Raw genomic sequence first — 18,693 nt, 5'->3', positions numbered from 1 at the left:
CCTCACATAAAAACAACATATGAGTCATGTTTTGGCTTACAAAGCCTTTCAGAAACAGCACGGGCAGCCAAATAATCCTTCCTTTATACCTAGTCTTACATGTTTCTATTTTTATTACTGCAGTCAAGCCATCATGTCTGAGTCACCTCTAAGAGTCATCTACATCACTCTCAGAGTGGGCGTAAGGTCCGGGGCAATTTCAGAGTCCTTCAGAACCCTCCATGAGCAGAAAAGCTTTCTGTAGGGGATCTAACTAATACGCACTTAAATTCATTCATGATTTTGCATGAACTAATGAGTCTAATTGTAACAACCATAGAATTAGTCATTCGCCTGTACTATTATTCAAATTGCCGTACAAATGAAATAAAATCCAGTGCAAGCGCTGACATAAGCTATTGATGGTAAATGTACACTGTATATTCATTGCAGTGACATGTTTGGTAGCATGTTCTAGACAGTATCTATGTACAGAGCAAAATAAATACAAAGACCACACAATATACAGAAGACTATTCAAGCAGTCATGTCTAATCCTATGGGAAATCCTGTGGGAACAGTGAACACTTGTTTTTGGCCACCAAAAGTTGAAAAAAAGTTCATCAGAGTGACATCAAGCACTTTTTAAACTCTTGCCCAATCAGGTTGCAAGTTGAGAAGCAAGGGAGAAAAACAAACATGAGTGAATATGACGAGATTGATGAGACTTTGGATGGAAAAAAAATATTCACTGCCAATAATCCAACATTGCAATGTAATGAAAAATAACAACTTGAATATTTTTGGACATTCCTCCCTATGTGAAATGACGTCTCATTTTATATCAACACAAGAGTTTGCCAAACTTCTTCTGATTTAATAAATAAATAAATAAATAAATAAATGGCTCTCAGGAATTTGCACTCATAACCTTTAGGTCACTTGCACAAATCCTTAACCACCGGGCTACCACTGGCCAATGGGTAAGTGCAAAAAAGGGTTCAAGGTGCACCCTTTAGACTTCCTTGGTTTGGGAACTCTGACAGTTTGCATGCAAATTTCTACAATTTCTACGAAGCATAAACCATTAAACCATTCCAAAGAACCAATAGGGAACCCTTTTTAGGAGTGTACTGATTTCTACATCTCTTATTAACTTGCAGATGCATTGCAGTAAGAAACATAACACCTAAGCCTAATATGAAACAGATTACAGAAAAAGTGTCATTATTTAACAAAGAAAAAAAAACAGTATTGTGAAATTTTATGGAAGGAGTCTCCAGTGTCAGCGCTTTATAACAGTCAGAGGTTAAAAAAAAAAAAAAAAAAAAACCTCTACGTTTTCCAACACAGGTAAGTCTTTAGGACGGTTTCTTGGTAACAAGCCATGTTTTTTGTGTTTCAAGAGAGTGAAAAGAGAGAAGCTGGTGAGGGAATGACTGTTTATATCTCAGTTAGAATGTGATTATACTGGGCAAAAGTGGGTTGCTCCTCATCTTGGTGTTGTAAGCGAGTAAAATGTTTCCTTTGTCCTTGGTTTCAGATCAATGGCTGATGCACCAGCCCTATATCATCACAAAGTGGGAAGGGGGGGGGGGGGGGGGGGGGGGGGCATTTACAAGTTTACAATTTACAAGTTACTTTTTGTGCTTCCACAGGGATGGTGTCCAGCCTGTAAACAAGATTCATTTATTTATCGTGAATTGCAAAGTCAGCGATACTGCGTGACTCATTAGCCCCCTGAAAGAGCACATGAGTGCAGTACATTATCCGTATAGTGGCTTTAAATCAAGGTTGCCAGGTCTGTGTGGGATAAAAAAAAAAAAAAAAAAGGGAGGAATGGTGGTGCAGTGGATAGTGTTTCCTTACAGCGCCAGGGTTCAGTCCTGAGCTTGGGTTACTGTTTCTTCCTAGCCTAATTACTATTTGAAACCTGCGCTATTCCAAAAGCGTAGAATCAGATCTTCCAGAAACTCCATTGGTAAATGTTTGGTAATATTTACAAATAGCTCTGTATGAAACATTAAACGTGGATGCAGTTTTCCTAAACATCAAACTCTTAAAATGGTGACAAGTGCTCAGTTTTGTTTCGTGCACATGGTAGCTAGACGAACTCTGTGGATGAACACGCTACGCGACCAAGCCTGTGATTAGTCGTATCAAACGACTCATGATTCATTCCAAGATGGATGATTCTGAGGATCTTCTTCCTATAGCGGTGGAAATTGTCATGAAATTTTAACGGCGCCACCTGCGGTACTGGGGCACGACGAAACCGCGGAGAGTACGCAAGCTTGTAAGGTGGTTTCGTCTTTGCGCAACATGTACATCGTCTCTGCATTATGTGTGCTGAGGCCTAAAACTAATGTACCATCACATACGGAAGGAGGGGGGACGAATAGTTGAATGACCGGCAGTTACTGTTTTATAATTACTCACAAAAAGACTCATCATCATCATGCCTCCTGCTCTCAGTATGTGAAGTGCTATTTTGGCTCCACAGCTCATTTCCTGCCATTGCTATAATTATTCCAGTTGCCGTACTCGTTATTCCTCCAGAGCCTGAGAGAGTGCACTTCAAAAGTGGCTGAGTTAATGTAATAATAGCGAACACGACCCGGCTTCACGGGGTGATCCCTTCATTCTGCTGGACTTATGTCTTGGTGTTATTTTAAATTCAGTGTCACTTGCATGAATGCAATATTTCGGTTCCTCAGTTATTTTTAAATTCAAGCCTAATTTAGCTCATGGCACACACCATGAGGGTTCTGTGGGCAGAACCAAACCCTTCAAGTCCAAACTGAGTGCAGCAGTTTTCTGGCTGTTCTCCAAGCATCGACTGCAGAGTTTCCCCGCAGCGCCTAGCAGCAAGGCAACACAGCCTTCTACAGAGCAGCAAACCACTAAGGCAAGATGATGTAAACAAATAAATAAATAAAATAAAAAAATGACCCGTCAGTTTGTCTTGTATGTGATGGGAAATAAACACGCTTGGGAACAGATTAATGCAAGTCATATTTTATTAACAGGGACTGCAGTGGGCTTTTCATAAGGCCAGTGGTGTGGAAGACTTCTGTCTTCAGCAACAAGCTTAAAGGAACAGTACGGCCAAAAACATAATGTACAATTTTCTGCAATTTAATTGCAGTCGATCAGGTGAGACGTGCTTCTTTAGTTAATGCGTTGGAATGATGAGGACAATGTAGTGAACAAAGAATGAGGAGAAACATCATATACTTGCTTTAAGCCACATTATTAAACAAAACCAATTTTTTTTTTTTTTTTTAAAAAGAAACTTGTAAAATAGCAGTAATTCGCCCTATTCGGATGGGATTAGTGTCTCTGGGTGACGTTTGTAATAACATTTTTTACACATCTCTGTGTTGAAACTACAGCGCCAACTAAATTCTACAGCGCCGTGGTCTAAGTACAGCATAATAAATGTCTCCAGTTGTTCATTTTTATTAATTTACAGTATTATGTTATATATATATATATATATATATATATATATATATATATATATATATATATATATATATATATATATAGTGGCATGCATGAAAAATCAAGTCAAATGTGTAGCAGGTGCAAATGATGGAATTACTGGAGTGCACCACGTAAAGTAAATCCCGTCCAAATAGGGCTATACTTTGTATTAATGTGTTTAAGATAAAGATCAAACTCTTAGCTCTCCTGTAAAAAATCCTCTAATGTTACAGTGAAGTTTGGTCATGTTTGTAGATGTCAGCACATGTCTTTAACCACAGTAGCATTGAAGAACTGGATGTGTTTCGTGGCAGAAATTTACACAAAAGGTTTGTTCATAACCAACTACCTTGTCTGCCTGACTTCATTTGTTGTGAAAGTCCAAAAAATTCCTTTAAAAAAACTTCTTTTTTTTTTTTAAATGACTACAAACTGCAGTCATCAAAGCACCTTTAAAATACCAGTTTTGATCTCCCTTAGTATTTTAATAATTTACAAAAGCACTTGCACTTGAGGTTACAGCACATTAACTGACAAAGCACAAATACTGAACAAAAATCGATTGCATTATTATAAACATTATGTTTCTGATCTTCAAAGTGATTTTCTTCTTACCATTAAAAAAATGTAAAAATCACTCGCAAATAGTCAGGGCTATTACGAAATAGCCTGAGGTATCACTGGAAAAAAAACAAAAAACGACTAAGTGACTAAGGCAATGAGTTGTCCTGAATTAGTGTCAATTTCTACCCACAGGATTGTAAACAGGAACAGTAGCTTCAAATCGAATGCCTGATTTCATTTCCCAAGAAAAGAAGAATGTCATGAGCGTGACACAGCTAACTAACGTGAAAAATTTCAGAAACAGCGTGAAACAGCTACCATATATGCCACTAGCTGTGTATAATAACTGACTGGACACTGAAGTGATTATGGCTACTTGGTGTAAGCGTACATTCTGGGAAAAAAAAAAACAAAAAAAACATTGGAATGCATCGATACGGATCAGTACGAAATATGCGTGGATGTTTTTTTGCGTGGTAGTGTTCGATAACGATACTGACACCGCAGTAATGAGTAATAACTTGGAAAGGAACGGAACATTTTATTTAGCTTTGTTTATGTTCAAGTAGTGGCCTCTTTCTTTATAATGTTAGCGAGTTGATTTTAAATCAAGTTAGCTAGTTACATTAGTTACTTCGGATCTAGAGCAGGTTTTATTTCACTTCCAAAAAACGTATGTTTCAATCTCAATCCCTCACTGTCAATGATCAATAGCAGCAGACTGTCAAGAACAACATACTGGGTAAGAGCTGTAATTTTCACTCACCTAACTTAGCTAGCATCTGCTGCCATGATGAACTCCTCAAATGTTTCATCAGGTGACTTGTATTGAAGGATGATGCTGTAGTTGCTGCTCTGGATATTTCCACCATATGCAGTCCAATTATTAATCATTAAATATGCACAGATCGCTTCAGTTTCGTTTGAACCTACAACTAGCATCACCTGGTAATGGATTTCTATTGAAATTGAAATACCTGATATCAGTATTAATATCAATGCATCCCTACTCAAATGGAAACAATCTGATCGTTGGAAAAAAGTTAAATAAATAAATGTAAAAATTTAAGCTAAGGAACATTTCAATTTCGTTGCTTCAGTTCCTAGTGCCAAATCAATAAGATTAACATCACCTGGCTTTTCTAACATCTACACATACAGTACCTACACACTTATGTTCATTTACAAAGCGTTACAAATAAATAAAAAGCAAATAGAAATAAATAATAATTTCACCCTGATTTCTGATCCAAATTCACTTTTTAAAATGAGATGCTTTAAAAAAAAATCTGAACATTTCAGTTGTCAATCAAATGATTCACAATTAAAATACGACATGATGAATACAACAAGCTAAACCCAACAAATCTAAAACAAATCCCTTTTGTGTAGGTAAAAATGTAGAAATGTGTTTAAAATGGATTTTTTTTTAAAAAAAAATCATAAAAATCACATCCATTATGTTCGACAGCTTAGTGAGAAAGTATGCATTGTCTAATTTATAAGGCTCAATGAAAATCTTTTTCTGTTGACAATGAACCCGGTGCGTAGTGCAAGACTCGACAGTGCAATAAAAGAGCTAGTGCTCTTCATATCTAAACTGAAAAAAATAAATTAAAAAAATCACAGTTAAATTACAAACAACTGAAGGAGATGCACCTCGGTTCCCTCTACACACGATTGTCTACCTCATCCATTCCGAGCTGGTCTTGTTTTGATAGGTTGAGGGACATCTCAGCCTGCATCTGCTCTAAGGTCACAGGGTCATCAAGATCTGGGCTCAGGGCTTCTGCTTCCGGCTCCGGTTCTGGTTCTGCGTGAGGTATAGGCAGGTAGCCGCCAACACGGGGCAGGCACATGCACCAGCCGGCGCCGGACAGGTCCAGCTCGTTGTAGTTGAATCCAGCCTTCTTGAGTATCTTGAAGTCCACCATGTCTACGGATTCGCTCATCTCCACCAGAAGGTTCCAGAAGATGCAGCTCAACAGGATGCCCAGAAACTACAGAGGGAGGGAAGATGAATGCAATGATCAAACTATCTAAAGATCTCTTTATGTGGATGTGAGGTTCATACTTCATGTGGATGTGAGGTTCAGCTGGCTTCCACAAACAATAATTACAGAGTAAATGGATGTGCGGAGGCGTGAACACGGCGCACCACCAAGCCTGTGACTGGTCATTACAAACAAGCTTCCCTACACCAATTTATTCCAAGATGGATGACTACTTCCCGTAGTCGTGAAAATTGTCATGAAATTTTAATTTCATTAAATTTTAATTGCACAACCTGCAGTTGTGCAACCTGGAGCACTCGTAGAAGATGAGTGATGTGAAGGAGGTTTCGGTTTCACACAACCCTCGCAGACGTCGTCTCCACATTAAGTATGCTGAGTTGGACAACGGTGCTGACTTCCCCCAGAGTTTCCGGGTTGCATCCGGAATGTCATATTAGCTACAGTATGTCTCAGATCACGTACTTTGCATACTTTTAAAGTAACAGAGGGGTGTAGTGCACTGTTAATTCATGCTGCAATTGACAAAAAATTTCAAAAACAAAATAAAGCATTTGGAACATCAACATTTACTAATTACTACAAAATGACACAGCAAAATTGACCCTTAGCATAATTACACTTAGCATCAACTGCATCGTGTGTTGCTGACTCTCAACTTCTGATTTGTCGGTAGTGCTCTGATATGAAACAAAGATTGAGCAAATCTTAGTCATTAGCTAATCAGCAATGCTCAATTTAGCAAGGTCCACCCACAACAGCTTCTGGTTTTTAAAAAAGCATAGACTCTGAAGGATTTTAAAAAAATTTATGGTACTATGTCCCAGAAACTAAAATCAGCCCTGGTTCCTGCAGTGGAAAAGTTCCTGAAAAGCTGCTGAAAAGATTCTTGTGGTAAAAATTACTAAATTCCTAAAATTACTGTCCTAAAATTACTAAATTCCTGAAAAATAAAACTCTGGTAGATATACACCTAAAATTTCGAAGGTTCTAAATAAATTCTTCAGGTGGAAACATACCTAAAGTACTGAAAATATTCCTGCCTTAGAAACAACCAAGTTGCTAAGATCCTGAAAAGGTTCCGGTGGTAAAAATGTGCCTAAAGTTCCTGTGCTTCTGAAAAAGGTTCCTGCTGTAGAAACACTTCATTTGTTACGTTCCTGAAAAAGCTCCTGCGGTGAAGCCACACCTTATTTTAGTGGTATTATGCAAATCGGGACTCCTCAAACGTGAGACGGAGCGTCTGGTGTATTTTTGAAGCATGCCTTTGATCTCTTTATTAGATCAAAGGATCGTCATCATAAAAGATGTCAGACAAACGCAGACTGCATAACTCAGCTCTTTTAGCTAAGGCAGCATGCTGATGATGTCAGCATGGGATCTCGCTCACTGAATGGACCGACCAGGTGTCTAAGAGCGTTAATGGTGATGTAGGGCACCAGCCGCTGCCCCTGATGTTATCTACCCCCTCTCTGTATGGGCAGTGAGAGAGAGAAAGGGGAGGAAAGGGCAACACAGGACTGAGTCTGCGGGAGATTGTGAGAAACGGAAGCCTGCTACAAAACAGAAGCGGCGACAGACAGGCAGAATACAACACAGAGAGACACAGGGCTGTGCAGACCTTCCTGTCTGGAATCATGCCTGAAGTTCCTGCATTTCTTTGCCTGTAGTTCACCGTTTGTTTCTTGTGGTTAAAATGGGCCTAAAGTTCTTAAACTGCTGAAAAGCTTCCTGTGGTAAAACTGTGCCTAATGGTCTTAAACTGCTGAAAAGGTTCCTGCAGTGAAATGGGTCTAAAGTTCTTAAACTGCTGAAAAGGTTCCTGCGGCGAAAATGTGCCTAAAGTTCCTGATCTGCTGTAAAGGTTTTTGTGGTTAAAGAAAAAAAGAAAAAACTGGCCTAAATTTCTGATCTGCTAAAAAGGTTCTTGTGGTGAAACTGTGCCTAAAGTTCTTAAACTGCTGAAAAGTTTCCTGTGGTAAAAATGGCCTAAAGTTTTTGAGCTGTTGAAAAGGTTCCTGCGCTAAAATATACCCAAAGTTCCTGATCTTTTGAAAAGCTCTGAGGTAAAAATGTGCCTCAAGTTCCTGAACTGGCAACATGGTTCCTGCGGTAAAAATATACCCAAACTTCTTAAGTGTCGAAAAGTTTCCTGTGTTAAAACTGTGCCTGAGCCCCTCAAAAAAAGGTCCTGATCTGCTGAAAAGGTTCTTGTGGTAAAAATGGAGCTGAAGTTTCTGAGCTATTGAAAAGTTTCCTTAAGTAAAATGGGCCCAAAGTTCCTGAGCTGCTGAAAGCTTCCTGTGCTTGAAATACTTAAATTGATGAGATCCTGAAAAGATTTTCCAGTGGACACTGGAATCTCCTCAATAGATTCCTTGAGTGGAAGCATGCCTAAAGTTCTTGCGTTTCCGAAATGTTCCTGTGGTGAAAAAGTGCGTGTCAGCTGAACAGAGAATTAGCTCGACATGGTGGCATCTTGAAAAGGTCAGTCTGAGCGCGGTTCCTGGTAGCGGCTTACGCAACACATCATCAGACTTCACTTGAGGGAGTGTTCCTTTTCCTGGCGTGTTTAATGTCCTGGCCAAATTGCTATGCATGGTCATATCTACACTTTCCTGATGTAGAAGAAGTGCAGCTGGAGTGCGATTATGTCTGTTTTACTGCACATTCAAAAACAAGAAGCTGCTCAAAAAGGAGCTGATGGAACTCAGGGTTCTAGTTCAAGTTCTTTTTGACAGTTTTGGAACAAAGTGACACGAGTCATGAGTTCACCATGTTTCCGAGAAGAATTTGATCTGCAACCTTCGAGGCAACAGTGACGTTCCTCAATATGGCAGAACCCATGGAAGTCAGGTTAGCAGCTGATGCTAAGTGGAATCAGATTGCGACTTAACAAAAGCGTTCTTAGCTGTGCTGTTAGATCTGAAAAACACACGTTTTTTTCTTCTACAAATGTGTATCATTCTTGCTAAGTAACAGCAACGGTTGCGTTACTCCAAACTGCTTGTAGAAAAGTCTTAAGGGCTACTTGCTAGCCAGCTAAAATTTTAGCCTCGCATGTCAAAGTTACATCTAACTGCACCATAGCTGCCTTCAAGTTCAGGAACTTTTTAAACTTTCTAAAACCTCTGAGTTTATATTTACTGGTTGCATAGCAACACCGTGTTCAAGGCTTTGACCACTTGAACAGCACCATTCGAGCGATTGGTTTGATCATTTTGGTGCACAGTGGCACTATTTCTTTAATTCAATACAGCATGTCCAATTGACAGATTTACAGCTGAAAAAGGCTAGCTAATTTGCTCAACAAATTTAACAGCAAGCAGCGATCTGTGGGGTCCAAGCACCCTTCGCAAATAGTGTCCTCTATATCCAGTTCTTACCAAGTTGCATAGAACAATAAAGAGGCTATAGATGATCATGTGTTCATGATGGTAGCTCAATACCAGTGTTGTTAAATGGCCGCTGAAAGCTGATTGGCTAGTGGCAGCCGCGTCTTTTAAGCAACCCATTCATCGTTAGAAATACAAATGACTCAGTACACCAAAATTCAGCTTGAATGCGTTTCTAGAAACAACTATTTGAACATAACCCCGCCCCTTATGAATGACCACACCCCCAAACTATCCATGCTACATTTAGGGAAAAATAAATGTCACATTTGAACTGTTACTCTAAACGAAATATAAAAGTAAACGACAGGAGAGAGATGTTTAACCTGAGGCAACCCCACAGCGCAGCAGATTCCTATCGTGGCCCCGATGTTGTCGCCCATCCACAGGTTTACAGCATGAATACATCCACGCACGTGTATGACATCGGCCAGATCTTCACGCTGTGGATAGAGGGGTAGGAGGGGGAGACGTGAAATGACTAAATGATTCCAGACTAAACAATTCTATTAAGGTATCACACACAACAGCCCTGCATAATGGCAAAATTGAGACAGCGGCAGTAATAATGCTACAATCTGCCTGAATAAATGACCTCGTGAAGCCTGAGGTCGTGAATAACTGCGGCTGAAAATGTAAATACACGTTCTGTGGTTTCGCCAGTAAACCATCAGACCTTGGAAAAAAGGATAATAAACAGGTGGCGGGCATAAACAATGAGTCACGGGAAGCGTGCAGGAATAAAACCTGTTTATTATCATTACGGTTGTATTGCAAAGTTGTTTGCTCGTTGAACCAGAAATTCAATATTTCCGGATGGATGAAACAAGCATCTGTTCCTAAACGAATGTACGATTTAGGACAATAAGAACCGTACGTACCTGTTTGGTAAGAGTCTTATAGCCACACAGTGTGTTTACTACTTCTCCAGGCTGAAAAAGAAACACACGCACACACACATTACTATTATAGCTTATTATTCCACATCGCTGTTGAATCCAGGATTCTGATTGGTCAGAAGGTGTTGATTCATTTTCCATAACAGCAGATCCGACAGTAGTGCAGCTGCACATCACAGGTTCATATTAATGTGCTCGTTCTAACACGTTATCATTTCTATAGTAACAGCTCGTTCACAGGCGGACGCTGGAAAATCTACGGAAAATTTGTGTTCGTCTTATCAACTTTAAGAAAGAGAAAAAAGAGAGGCTGGTGACTGTTTATGGCTGCAATAACATAAGCAATAACTTGTTTTGCAGGCGTTCCACAACCTTAAATGTAACTCTAAACGGATAAAAAGTCATCCTTCGTGAAATAAAAAGTGCAGTTGATGGCAAACAGCTGTGGTATAAGAGAAATCAAATACTTCAGGATGTGCTGTTATAGGAAAATGAATCAGCTCTGGGGTGGTAACAGTAACTCCGCTTCAGCTTATCGTTGATTGTTTTCCTATAACCTTCACTCGTTTTTGAGGGCGGCAATGTGTATTTTGGTCATTTTTCCCGCTCTAATACTTGACAATCTGAACGTGCAACAAGTCTTTGGTCAATCACGACGTGATCGGACACGCCCACAACATTCGTACAATTCAACTGTAGCTAAAGATATATAGTCTACCAACGCAAAGTTTTTCATAGCTGATGAAATAAAAGCAAAACTAAAAACACACCCCGACACTCAAGGGAACGTGTATTGATAAATATTTTAGACTGCATGTGAGATGGTGAGGATTCGTGTTTAATAATGACGAGACCATGTTTCCACGTTGTTTACGCCACTTGGCGTCATTCGCACGGTTATTCTTGGCACGTGTTATTTGGGAAATCGGGAAGTCGCGGCTGTAAGTGACGAGAACGAGACACATGCTGTGGTGAAAATATACTGTCGTACACAGAGTCTTCTTAAACATAATTCCCATGGCTTTTCATCAAAGATTTCGGCTGTATCCCAAACCGCATGGTACTGTATTAAAGAGTGCACGATAAGCACTAATACTCAAACACTACACACAGGTCATGCTTTATAACTGTCCTTCCTTTTGATTTTCCACTCTGTATCCATGGGGGATGCAAACTTTTGCACTTCACTATAAACGGCTCAGGCCACAGCGAACACTGATGATCTTTAAAGTTGATGTCTATAATTTACGAAGAAGCACACACACACACACACACTTCATGTCACTACATTTCACAGGTGGGTTGAATTTCACACCCCAGGCCCCGTCATTTCTCTTTACATCACACCTTCCAGAGAGCAGCATGGTGTTTTTTTTTTCCTTCTTGTTTAACCGATAAGATCTCAGTGGGATCTCGACAGGTGAAGGCGATCTCTGATCTGATAAGTGCATGTCTGATTTCACGGCTGCCAGGACCCAGTGTGGCGGCACACCGATGTCTCGGCTGAAATCGGGTCACGTGATCAGCTGAGCTCCTGAAGAATCTGAAAATAATGTGAGCTTTTAATTGAAAAAGAAAAAAAAAAAAAAAGAAAAAAAAGATTTGTTTACTCTTTGACTCTACCTCCCATCTGCACCCATGTACTAGGACGGGGTGGTGTGACGATATAATATTAATATCATGATAAATTATTCCACAATATTTAGTAAATCCTTAGTTGATTTATTAGCGCGCTAATAACTGGACTATCAACTGTTTTAGTGATTTCGGATCCTTTAGCAGGATTTCTGTATCGGCAATGCTATATGAAACACCAAGACGCGGGTTTGTACTCTGTCTGAGAGAAATGATGAGAGAGAGAGAGAGAGAGAGAGAGAGAGGGCTGTAATTCTTCATCTTCATTCACGCCTCGTGTACTTCGACCGAGTGTTTCGTTTCAAGCAGCCTTCCCTTCCACCTTCACTCTTTCCTTAGAAGAAGTGCATTAGCACCCCAAAGGCATCACACTGGTTTATTATCCAAGAGAGAGAGAGAGAGAGAGAGAGAGAGAGAGAGAGAGAGAGAGAGGGCCAAAGTAAAAAACAGGGGAAGATGAAGGGAGGTCTCTATAGAGCGGAGTGCAACTAATTCAATACACTGAAGCACTACATGCATGAGGCACCTTCCATCAGCCAAGTTCACACACACGCACACACACACACACATAAACAGAGTAGGACAGAGAGACTCAGAGAGAGCAAAGGGGTCTACAAAAAAGATTCAGAGAAGAGAGACAGAGAGAGAGACCAAGAGAGAGAGAGAGGAAGACAAGAACAAGAAAGAGAGACACAGAGAGAGACAGACAAACAGAGAAACAGAGCGAGAACAAAACACACTTTAGGGTGTGCGAGATTCAGAAAAGAGATTCAGAGAGCGAGAGAGACTTCGAGAAAGCAAGAGAAACATCAGGAAAGAGCGAGAGAGCAAGAGCTATAGAAAGACACAGAGAGAGAGAGAGAGAGAGAGAGAGAGAGAGAGAGGAAGAGAAGTCTCACTTCTTTTTTCCGGACGCAGCAGGTGTAAGGAACGCCGCAGGCCAGAGGCCCGGTGCCGTTACAGAAGTGGTACTGATTCACCTCCCAGTCTTTATATTCATCACCTCCACAGCAGGAGAACTAGAGATCAGAGAGAGAGAGAGAGAGAGAGAGAGAGAGAGAGAGAGAGACAGCTAAATGAACTTGAGAGAAACATCAACATTGCCTTCCCCAGAAGTTTCACTGTGGCAGGTTTTGTGTTTCTTGTTAATCATAGTGCCACTGCAGTCACCCTGAGTGGTTTTTTTTTTTTATTCTGAGGGAAATGTTGATATTTTTTGACCGGTGTGTGTCGCTTACACTGTCACTGCGCCTTTACATTGTCCAGGACTACGTACTTACTGCCTAAAGACTAAGCCTCGGTTAATTAAAAAAGTCGACGCTGTCTCAGTCTCGAACCTTCTCCTGCACGTAGTCCAGGATGTTCTTGAAGTCCAGGTCATCGTAGTAGTGCTTGATGCCTTGCCGTATGTTCTTCTGGAACAATTCGGACGTCTGGGGGAGGGATAAAGAGAAAGTAGAAAGTGAGAGAAGGTGAACGTACGTGTGTGAGTGCTGTGATGAGCGTGACGTCTCTCGGATTGGCTTACCGTTTTCTCAAACAGCAGAGCGACGATGAGTGCGAGAAACTGGAGCGCCAGCAGGACAGACAGCACACTGAGGAACTGCAGAGATCAGACTCAGATTTACATCATCATCATCAGCAGCAGCATCATTTACACCACAGCGCTGCTGAATCCTCCGCTCTGATTGGGTAGCGCGGGTATGAAGTGAGCGAGGAGCACTCACCATGTGCAGCAGAGTTTTGTTGTCGCGCAGTGAACCCAACATTCCCACCACAGACACGGAGAACATGACCAGACCCAGCAGGATGAGAACCACAGCCGGGGCCAGAAACACTCCCTCCAGCGTGCGGTGCTTCTGCCTCTCCACCTCGGCATACACGCCCACACACAGCACGCACAGGCCCACAAACTGTGGACACACACACACACACACACGATCATTCATCAGGAGTGTGTATGAGCACACAAAACACAAACACTGATCAAAAGCAAAACGCAGGCAAGAAAAACAAAAAAAAAAAGAGTTTAAAAAAAGCAAGATATAAAGAAAGTAATAAGGAAAAACTGAGAAAGAAATAAAGAATGAACAAGGCAATAGTCAGAATTAAAACATGAGGATGGCACATGGAAAAAAGGAATTTAGAAAGAAAGGAGAAAAGCAAGAATGTAAAAAGGAAAAAGAAGGGATGTAAGATAAAGGGGGAAAGGAAAAAAGAAAAGAAAGAAGTTAGAAACAAAGAAAAACAAAGGAAAACAAAAAAGAAAGAAAGAAAGAAAGAACATAAAAAGGCAAAGAAGAAACAAAAGAAAAGGATGAAAAATGAAAAAGCTAGAAAGAAAAGATGGCAGAAAAACAGAAAAGAAGGAAAGCAGGAAAGTAAAAAGATCAGGAAAGAAACAGATGGCAAAATGAAAGGGGAAAGAGGAAAAAGGAAGAAATGTGGAAGGCAAGACTGTAAGAAAGAGAGAAGCATAAGGGCAGCACGGTAAGTATGAAGGGAAAGTAAAGAATGAAAGGAAGAAGGAGAGTAATTTCACGCCGTAATCTGGAGTCCTCAGTAAATTCAGTGGATATAACGGCTCTTTGGTAAAGGTTAAAGGTCGCAATTAACTGAATTCACGGCTCTTTGGTAAAGGGTTAAAGGTCTCAATGAACTGAATTCACGTCTCTTTGGGAAAGGGTTAAAGGTGATAATGAAGTTGTCAAGGCTGAAGTGAGCACTTGGTTACCTGAACGCATCCCTGTGTTAAGATCAGATCAGATCTTTCAGTGTGAAAAATCATCCTACAACGTGTAAAACTGAGCTAAAGTTAACGTGCTGCTGCGTTAATAAGAAACACCGTGTTGCTAATTAGCGCTGAGCAAATCCACTTGTCTTCATGACGAGCTGATTCACTGTCGCTAATCCATTCTGTCCGTCAATTTCCTTCGTGTGAGACTGATTTAGTTCGTTAATTAATGTGATTTATACCACAGAGCTGATGAATTCTTAAATCTGATTGGTCAGAGCTAACAGAGTCTGTAAGTAAACAGTAAAACAATAAAAGTGATAAAGAACTAACTTGTTTTCACAAATACTCTACAACATTTAAAGGTAACTGTAAACGGATAAAAACAATGTGTCGTTCCTTACAAAACGTGTATACTGCGCGTCTTTCTCATTCACAGTCGCGTGATGTAGAATAAGAAAAGGACATTGTCGTTGTCTTGGTTGAGATTGTAGCGATGTGTCGTTTGTGATTGATTCAGCTCCGAGTCGACTCTTTGATCTGAATCTTCATAGCCGACTCTTATGAACGTTTACGTGAGCTTCTTTTCAATATCTGAGCTGTTTGTTAGCATGATTCCATTCATCTTTAGTAACGGCTTCATCCTGGTCAGGGTCGCGTCACAATATCACAATAATTTGTCCGGTTGTAGAATAAAATGTCAGGGAGTCGTTTGAGAGTCAAAAGAGTCGACTCTTATTGGTGAGCCGAGCCATATGATCTGACTGAATCCTCCTGTGCTGCAGGATTGGTAGGAGAAGTCCACACTGCTACGCAACCAGAGGAGTCTACAGTGTGATGCTCTGATTGGCAGCTGAAAACACTAGCTACGCATGTTCCTGTCGTTCTCCGAGCGCCAGCGGTGGTGTTTGAACACCTGAATACTTTCTTGCAGAGACCTGGAGACCTTTACCACAAAGTCACGTGGTGATCGTTCTATAAAATTCCATCATCAACAGTCATCTGTCCTTGGAAGCTTCTCGCTGAGTTCCCACCAGTTCGGCGTCCACGGCGTTTTATTCAACCCTCCTAACCACTAGGGGCGATGTTTTTATTCACATAGATCATCTATACCAAGACGTCGCAAGGAAACAACCCAGCCTCGGATATCACAGAGGACGTGAGGATGTCAGACAGAGGACATGGTGAGAAAGTCAGCGATAAACTGCGAGGTTAATGGCGCTCGAATTCACAGAAATAATTCGTAGCTTACCGAAAAAGTTAAGAAGTTTATATGAGACTATTGCCAGCATTGGAGGATCGGTTACCTGTAGCTCTGATTGTAGTGACAAACTGTTACACTAGAGAGAAAAGAAAAAAAAAAGCCTGATGTGTAGGCGAGTAGAAAAGAAGAACAGGGACGGACGAACTGTTTCCGATATTCCGGTATTCGTTGATAAAATACTACGTCGTGACTTTGTGCTAAAGGTCTCGGGATGTGAAAAGTATTGAGGTGTTTAAACACCGCCCCTAGTGGTTAGGACACGTGAAACAGAAAGAAGTAGTTCAGTACATAGCTAGCAATTGTTTTTTTTTTTTGTTTTTTTTTTTAAAGACATGCTTAAGTAGTTACATTAAGAAAGTAGCATTGCGTGAATATTATTATCACGTCCTCTCTTTTTTTTTCTTTTACTGCTGCATCTCTACGGTTCTTGATTAAAGTTTTTCTTTCGTAGTCAGTGATATCACGCCTTCCATTACCTTTTTTTTTTTTTTTTTTAATTCGCTATTTTGGCGTTAACTCACCCTGAACTGTCAATCTTGGGTTGAAAGAGTCAAAAACAAAAGCCTCAAAATGTCCATCTCGTATTCCTTCCTAGTTATTTTCCGTTTGCTGTATGTTTATAATCCCACACTCAGAGTGCGTAATTACTGCGAGGACGCAATACGACAATTAAAACGTCATCCTCGGCTTAAGAGGCTTGAAGCCCACTCGTAAAGCTCGTAAAGCTTCTTCTACTTAGACACAAACACGCGATAAAGTGAAGTGAAGCGAAGCTCTATTTCAGATGCTGAGGGAAACTTCACGGTTCTAAACAGGAAGAAGAAAAAACAAACACTGTGTAAGCAGATAGAAATGCAGACACGGTGCATCTGGTCTGAAAGCTTCCGCAAGCACTTTTTACAAGGATGTGACAAAAAAAATTCCCCTGAAAAAATTACATTCAGTAGGAATTCCTTTGATTCCTGGGAAATGTTGGAAACACAGGAAAGGATGGAGGAGTTTTTGCGCTTTCCAGTTTCTTGGTAACAAGACGAGCTGCATTTGATTGGTGAGGGAGCGACTGTTCATAGCTGCTACAGCGTAAGTGATAACTTGCTTTGCAGACGTTCCACAACATTAACTATGAAGAGATAAAAAGTGTGACGTACGGATCTGCATGCTCCGTGTTTTGCAGTGAGCCGGTGATCGCCTGAATGCAGCTTTTGTGCATGTTGAGACCTACGCTGTCTGCTTTCGGTTTGATTTTGATAAGAGTCATTGTGTTGAATAAATACCACGCTGCTAGCGGCGGGACACGGTGCTGCGGCGATCGAGGTATAAAACACTTCAGGAAAGGAAAAGAGGTGAGGAGTAACACGCTCCAGAACGCCGGGGGGGGGTGGTGTGATGTGGCACAACGCGCATGTGTATGTCCCCCATCCTGAGGTGGATTATTTTCGTATAACGTTGCGCGTAGTCTGGAGTTGTTGCTTAAACCACAGACAACGATTACGATGTTTAATTTATTAATGTACAAAGCAACGCACATTTTAACGATTTATTGTTTCTTATTGTTTCCGGACTCGTGAAGACCGGTCTTGCCAGGCTTCCTTGGAAGAACGAACTCGGAAGGACAGGAGGACACAGGACACGTCTTTTTTGCGAGAATCGAGATGTGCGAGACGAGACGCCGCAGAGTTGTTTCGCCGCAATGACTTCTGGGACTTCTGGAGGGGTTTTCGGTCTGCGTCCGATGCGTCCTCGATATCAAGAACGCGTCCGGGGGTTATTTCACGCGTCCTGGGTACGTGCGTTCCTGAGTACTGGAACTTCGGCGGTGGATGATGACGTAGAACGAGTTCGAGAACTCATATTAATAAACGGCTTTAACGTTGCGGAACATCCGAGAGACAAATTAGTTCCTGTGTATGAGCTGTTACTATGGAAACGGTAAGGTATTAGAAGCAGCGCATTAATACAAACCTGGGGCTCTTGTTACAGCCGAAACTACTTTGCTGTTATACAAAATAATACGCACCTTCTGACCAATCAGATTCGAGCACAATAATAATAATAATAATAATAATAATAATAATAATAAGGGACAGAAGACGCAGAATATCGCGAGAACTGGAAGAGTGACGTAGTTTTGTGTCTTTAACTGACCAGACACGGTTTATTCAACACAAATAACAACACTGGGTTTAAAAAGAAAGGTTAAAAAAAGTCAAGAAAGGTTATTAATCAGCCACAACAGAGGAAAAGGAGAATTTTAGCATTAAAATAATTGAATATAATTTCAGTCCGCGTGCGTTAGTTAGCTAGCCGCGTTAGCTTTCTAACATTAAAAAAGCTTTTCAGTGTTAAAGTTACTCACCGAAAACAGCATGGAATAAACGTTTAATGTGAATTTAACACAGTAATAGAAGTAAATGTTTTTCTTCCATTCTTCATACGAAGGCATGATGAGGTTCAGTCTATTCTCACACACACGTTCATTTCAATTCAAATAAATAAATAAATAAACAAACAAACACAGGCGACTCGAGCAGCTAAGCTAACTAGCACTTCATTCGAAACCGGCTCCACGTTCAACCGACCGTGGAAACATTCGCACTGCTTTCATTTCGATTCATTTCTGCTCATCTCTATTCAAAAGGAAAGCGTGCACACTATTACGCTGCTAAAGCAAAACTTGTACACATTGTAAACAATAACAACTTCCGCCCTGCGAGCGGCGCGC

General features: G+C 40.7%; 1 protein-coding gene across 1 annotated transcript; it reads right to left on the bottom strand.

The window, feature by feature from the left end:
- Positions 1–2,981: 2,981 nt before the first annotated feature.
- Positions 2,982–18,693, bottom strand: zgc:110329 (uncharacterized protein LOC550500 homolog). The gene is made up of 8 exons (XM_034299159.2): positions 18,328–18,693; positions 13,701–13,886; positions 13,502–13,576; positions 13,311–13,406; positions 12,873–12,992; positions 10,321–10,371; positions 9,766–9,882; positions 2,982–6,032 (listed from the first exon to the last, which is right to left on the bottom strand). The coding sequence occupies exons 1-8, from the start codon at positions 18,412–18,414 to the stop codon at positions 5,703–5,705; spliced, it is 1,062 nt and encodes a 353-aa protein (XP_034155050.1). The 5' UTR covers positions 18,415–18,693; the 3' UTR covers positions 2,982–5,702.

The sequence above is a fragment of the Pangasianodon hypophthalmus genome, chromosome 24 (genome assembly GCF_027358585.1).
Source record: "Pangasianodon hypophthalmus isolate fPanHyp1 chromosome 24, fPanHyp1.pri, whole genome shotgun sequence".
NCBI classification, from domain to species: domain Eukaryota; kingdom Metazoa; phylum Chordata; class Actinopteri; order Siluriformes; family Pangasiidae; genus Pangasianodon; species Pangasianodon hypophthalmus.
This window is presented reverse-complemented; position numbering and strand designations above follow the sequence as displayed.

What these genes read in the sequence shown, in the direction of transcription:
- zgc:110329 (XM_034299159.2), bottom strand. Translation starts at nt 18,414, where the DNA reads ATGCCTTCGTATGAAGAATGGAAGAAAAACATTTACTTCTATTACTGT. An exon ending in TTTATTCCATGCTGTTTTCG is followed by an intron (nt 13,887 to 18,327) that starts GTGAGTAACTTT and finishes GTGTGTCCACAG; the next exon opens with TTTGTGGGCCTGTGCGTGCT. An exon ending in GCTGCGTCCGGAAAAAAGAA is followed by an intron (nt 10,372 to 12,872) that starts GTGAGACTTCTC and finishes TTTCTTTTTCAG; the next exon opens with CCTGGAGAAGTAGTAAACAC.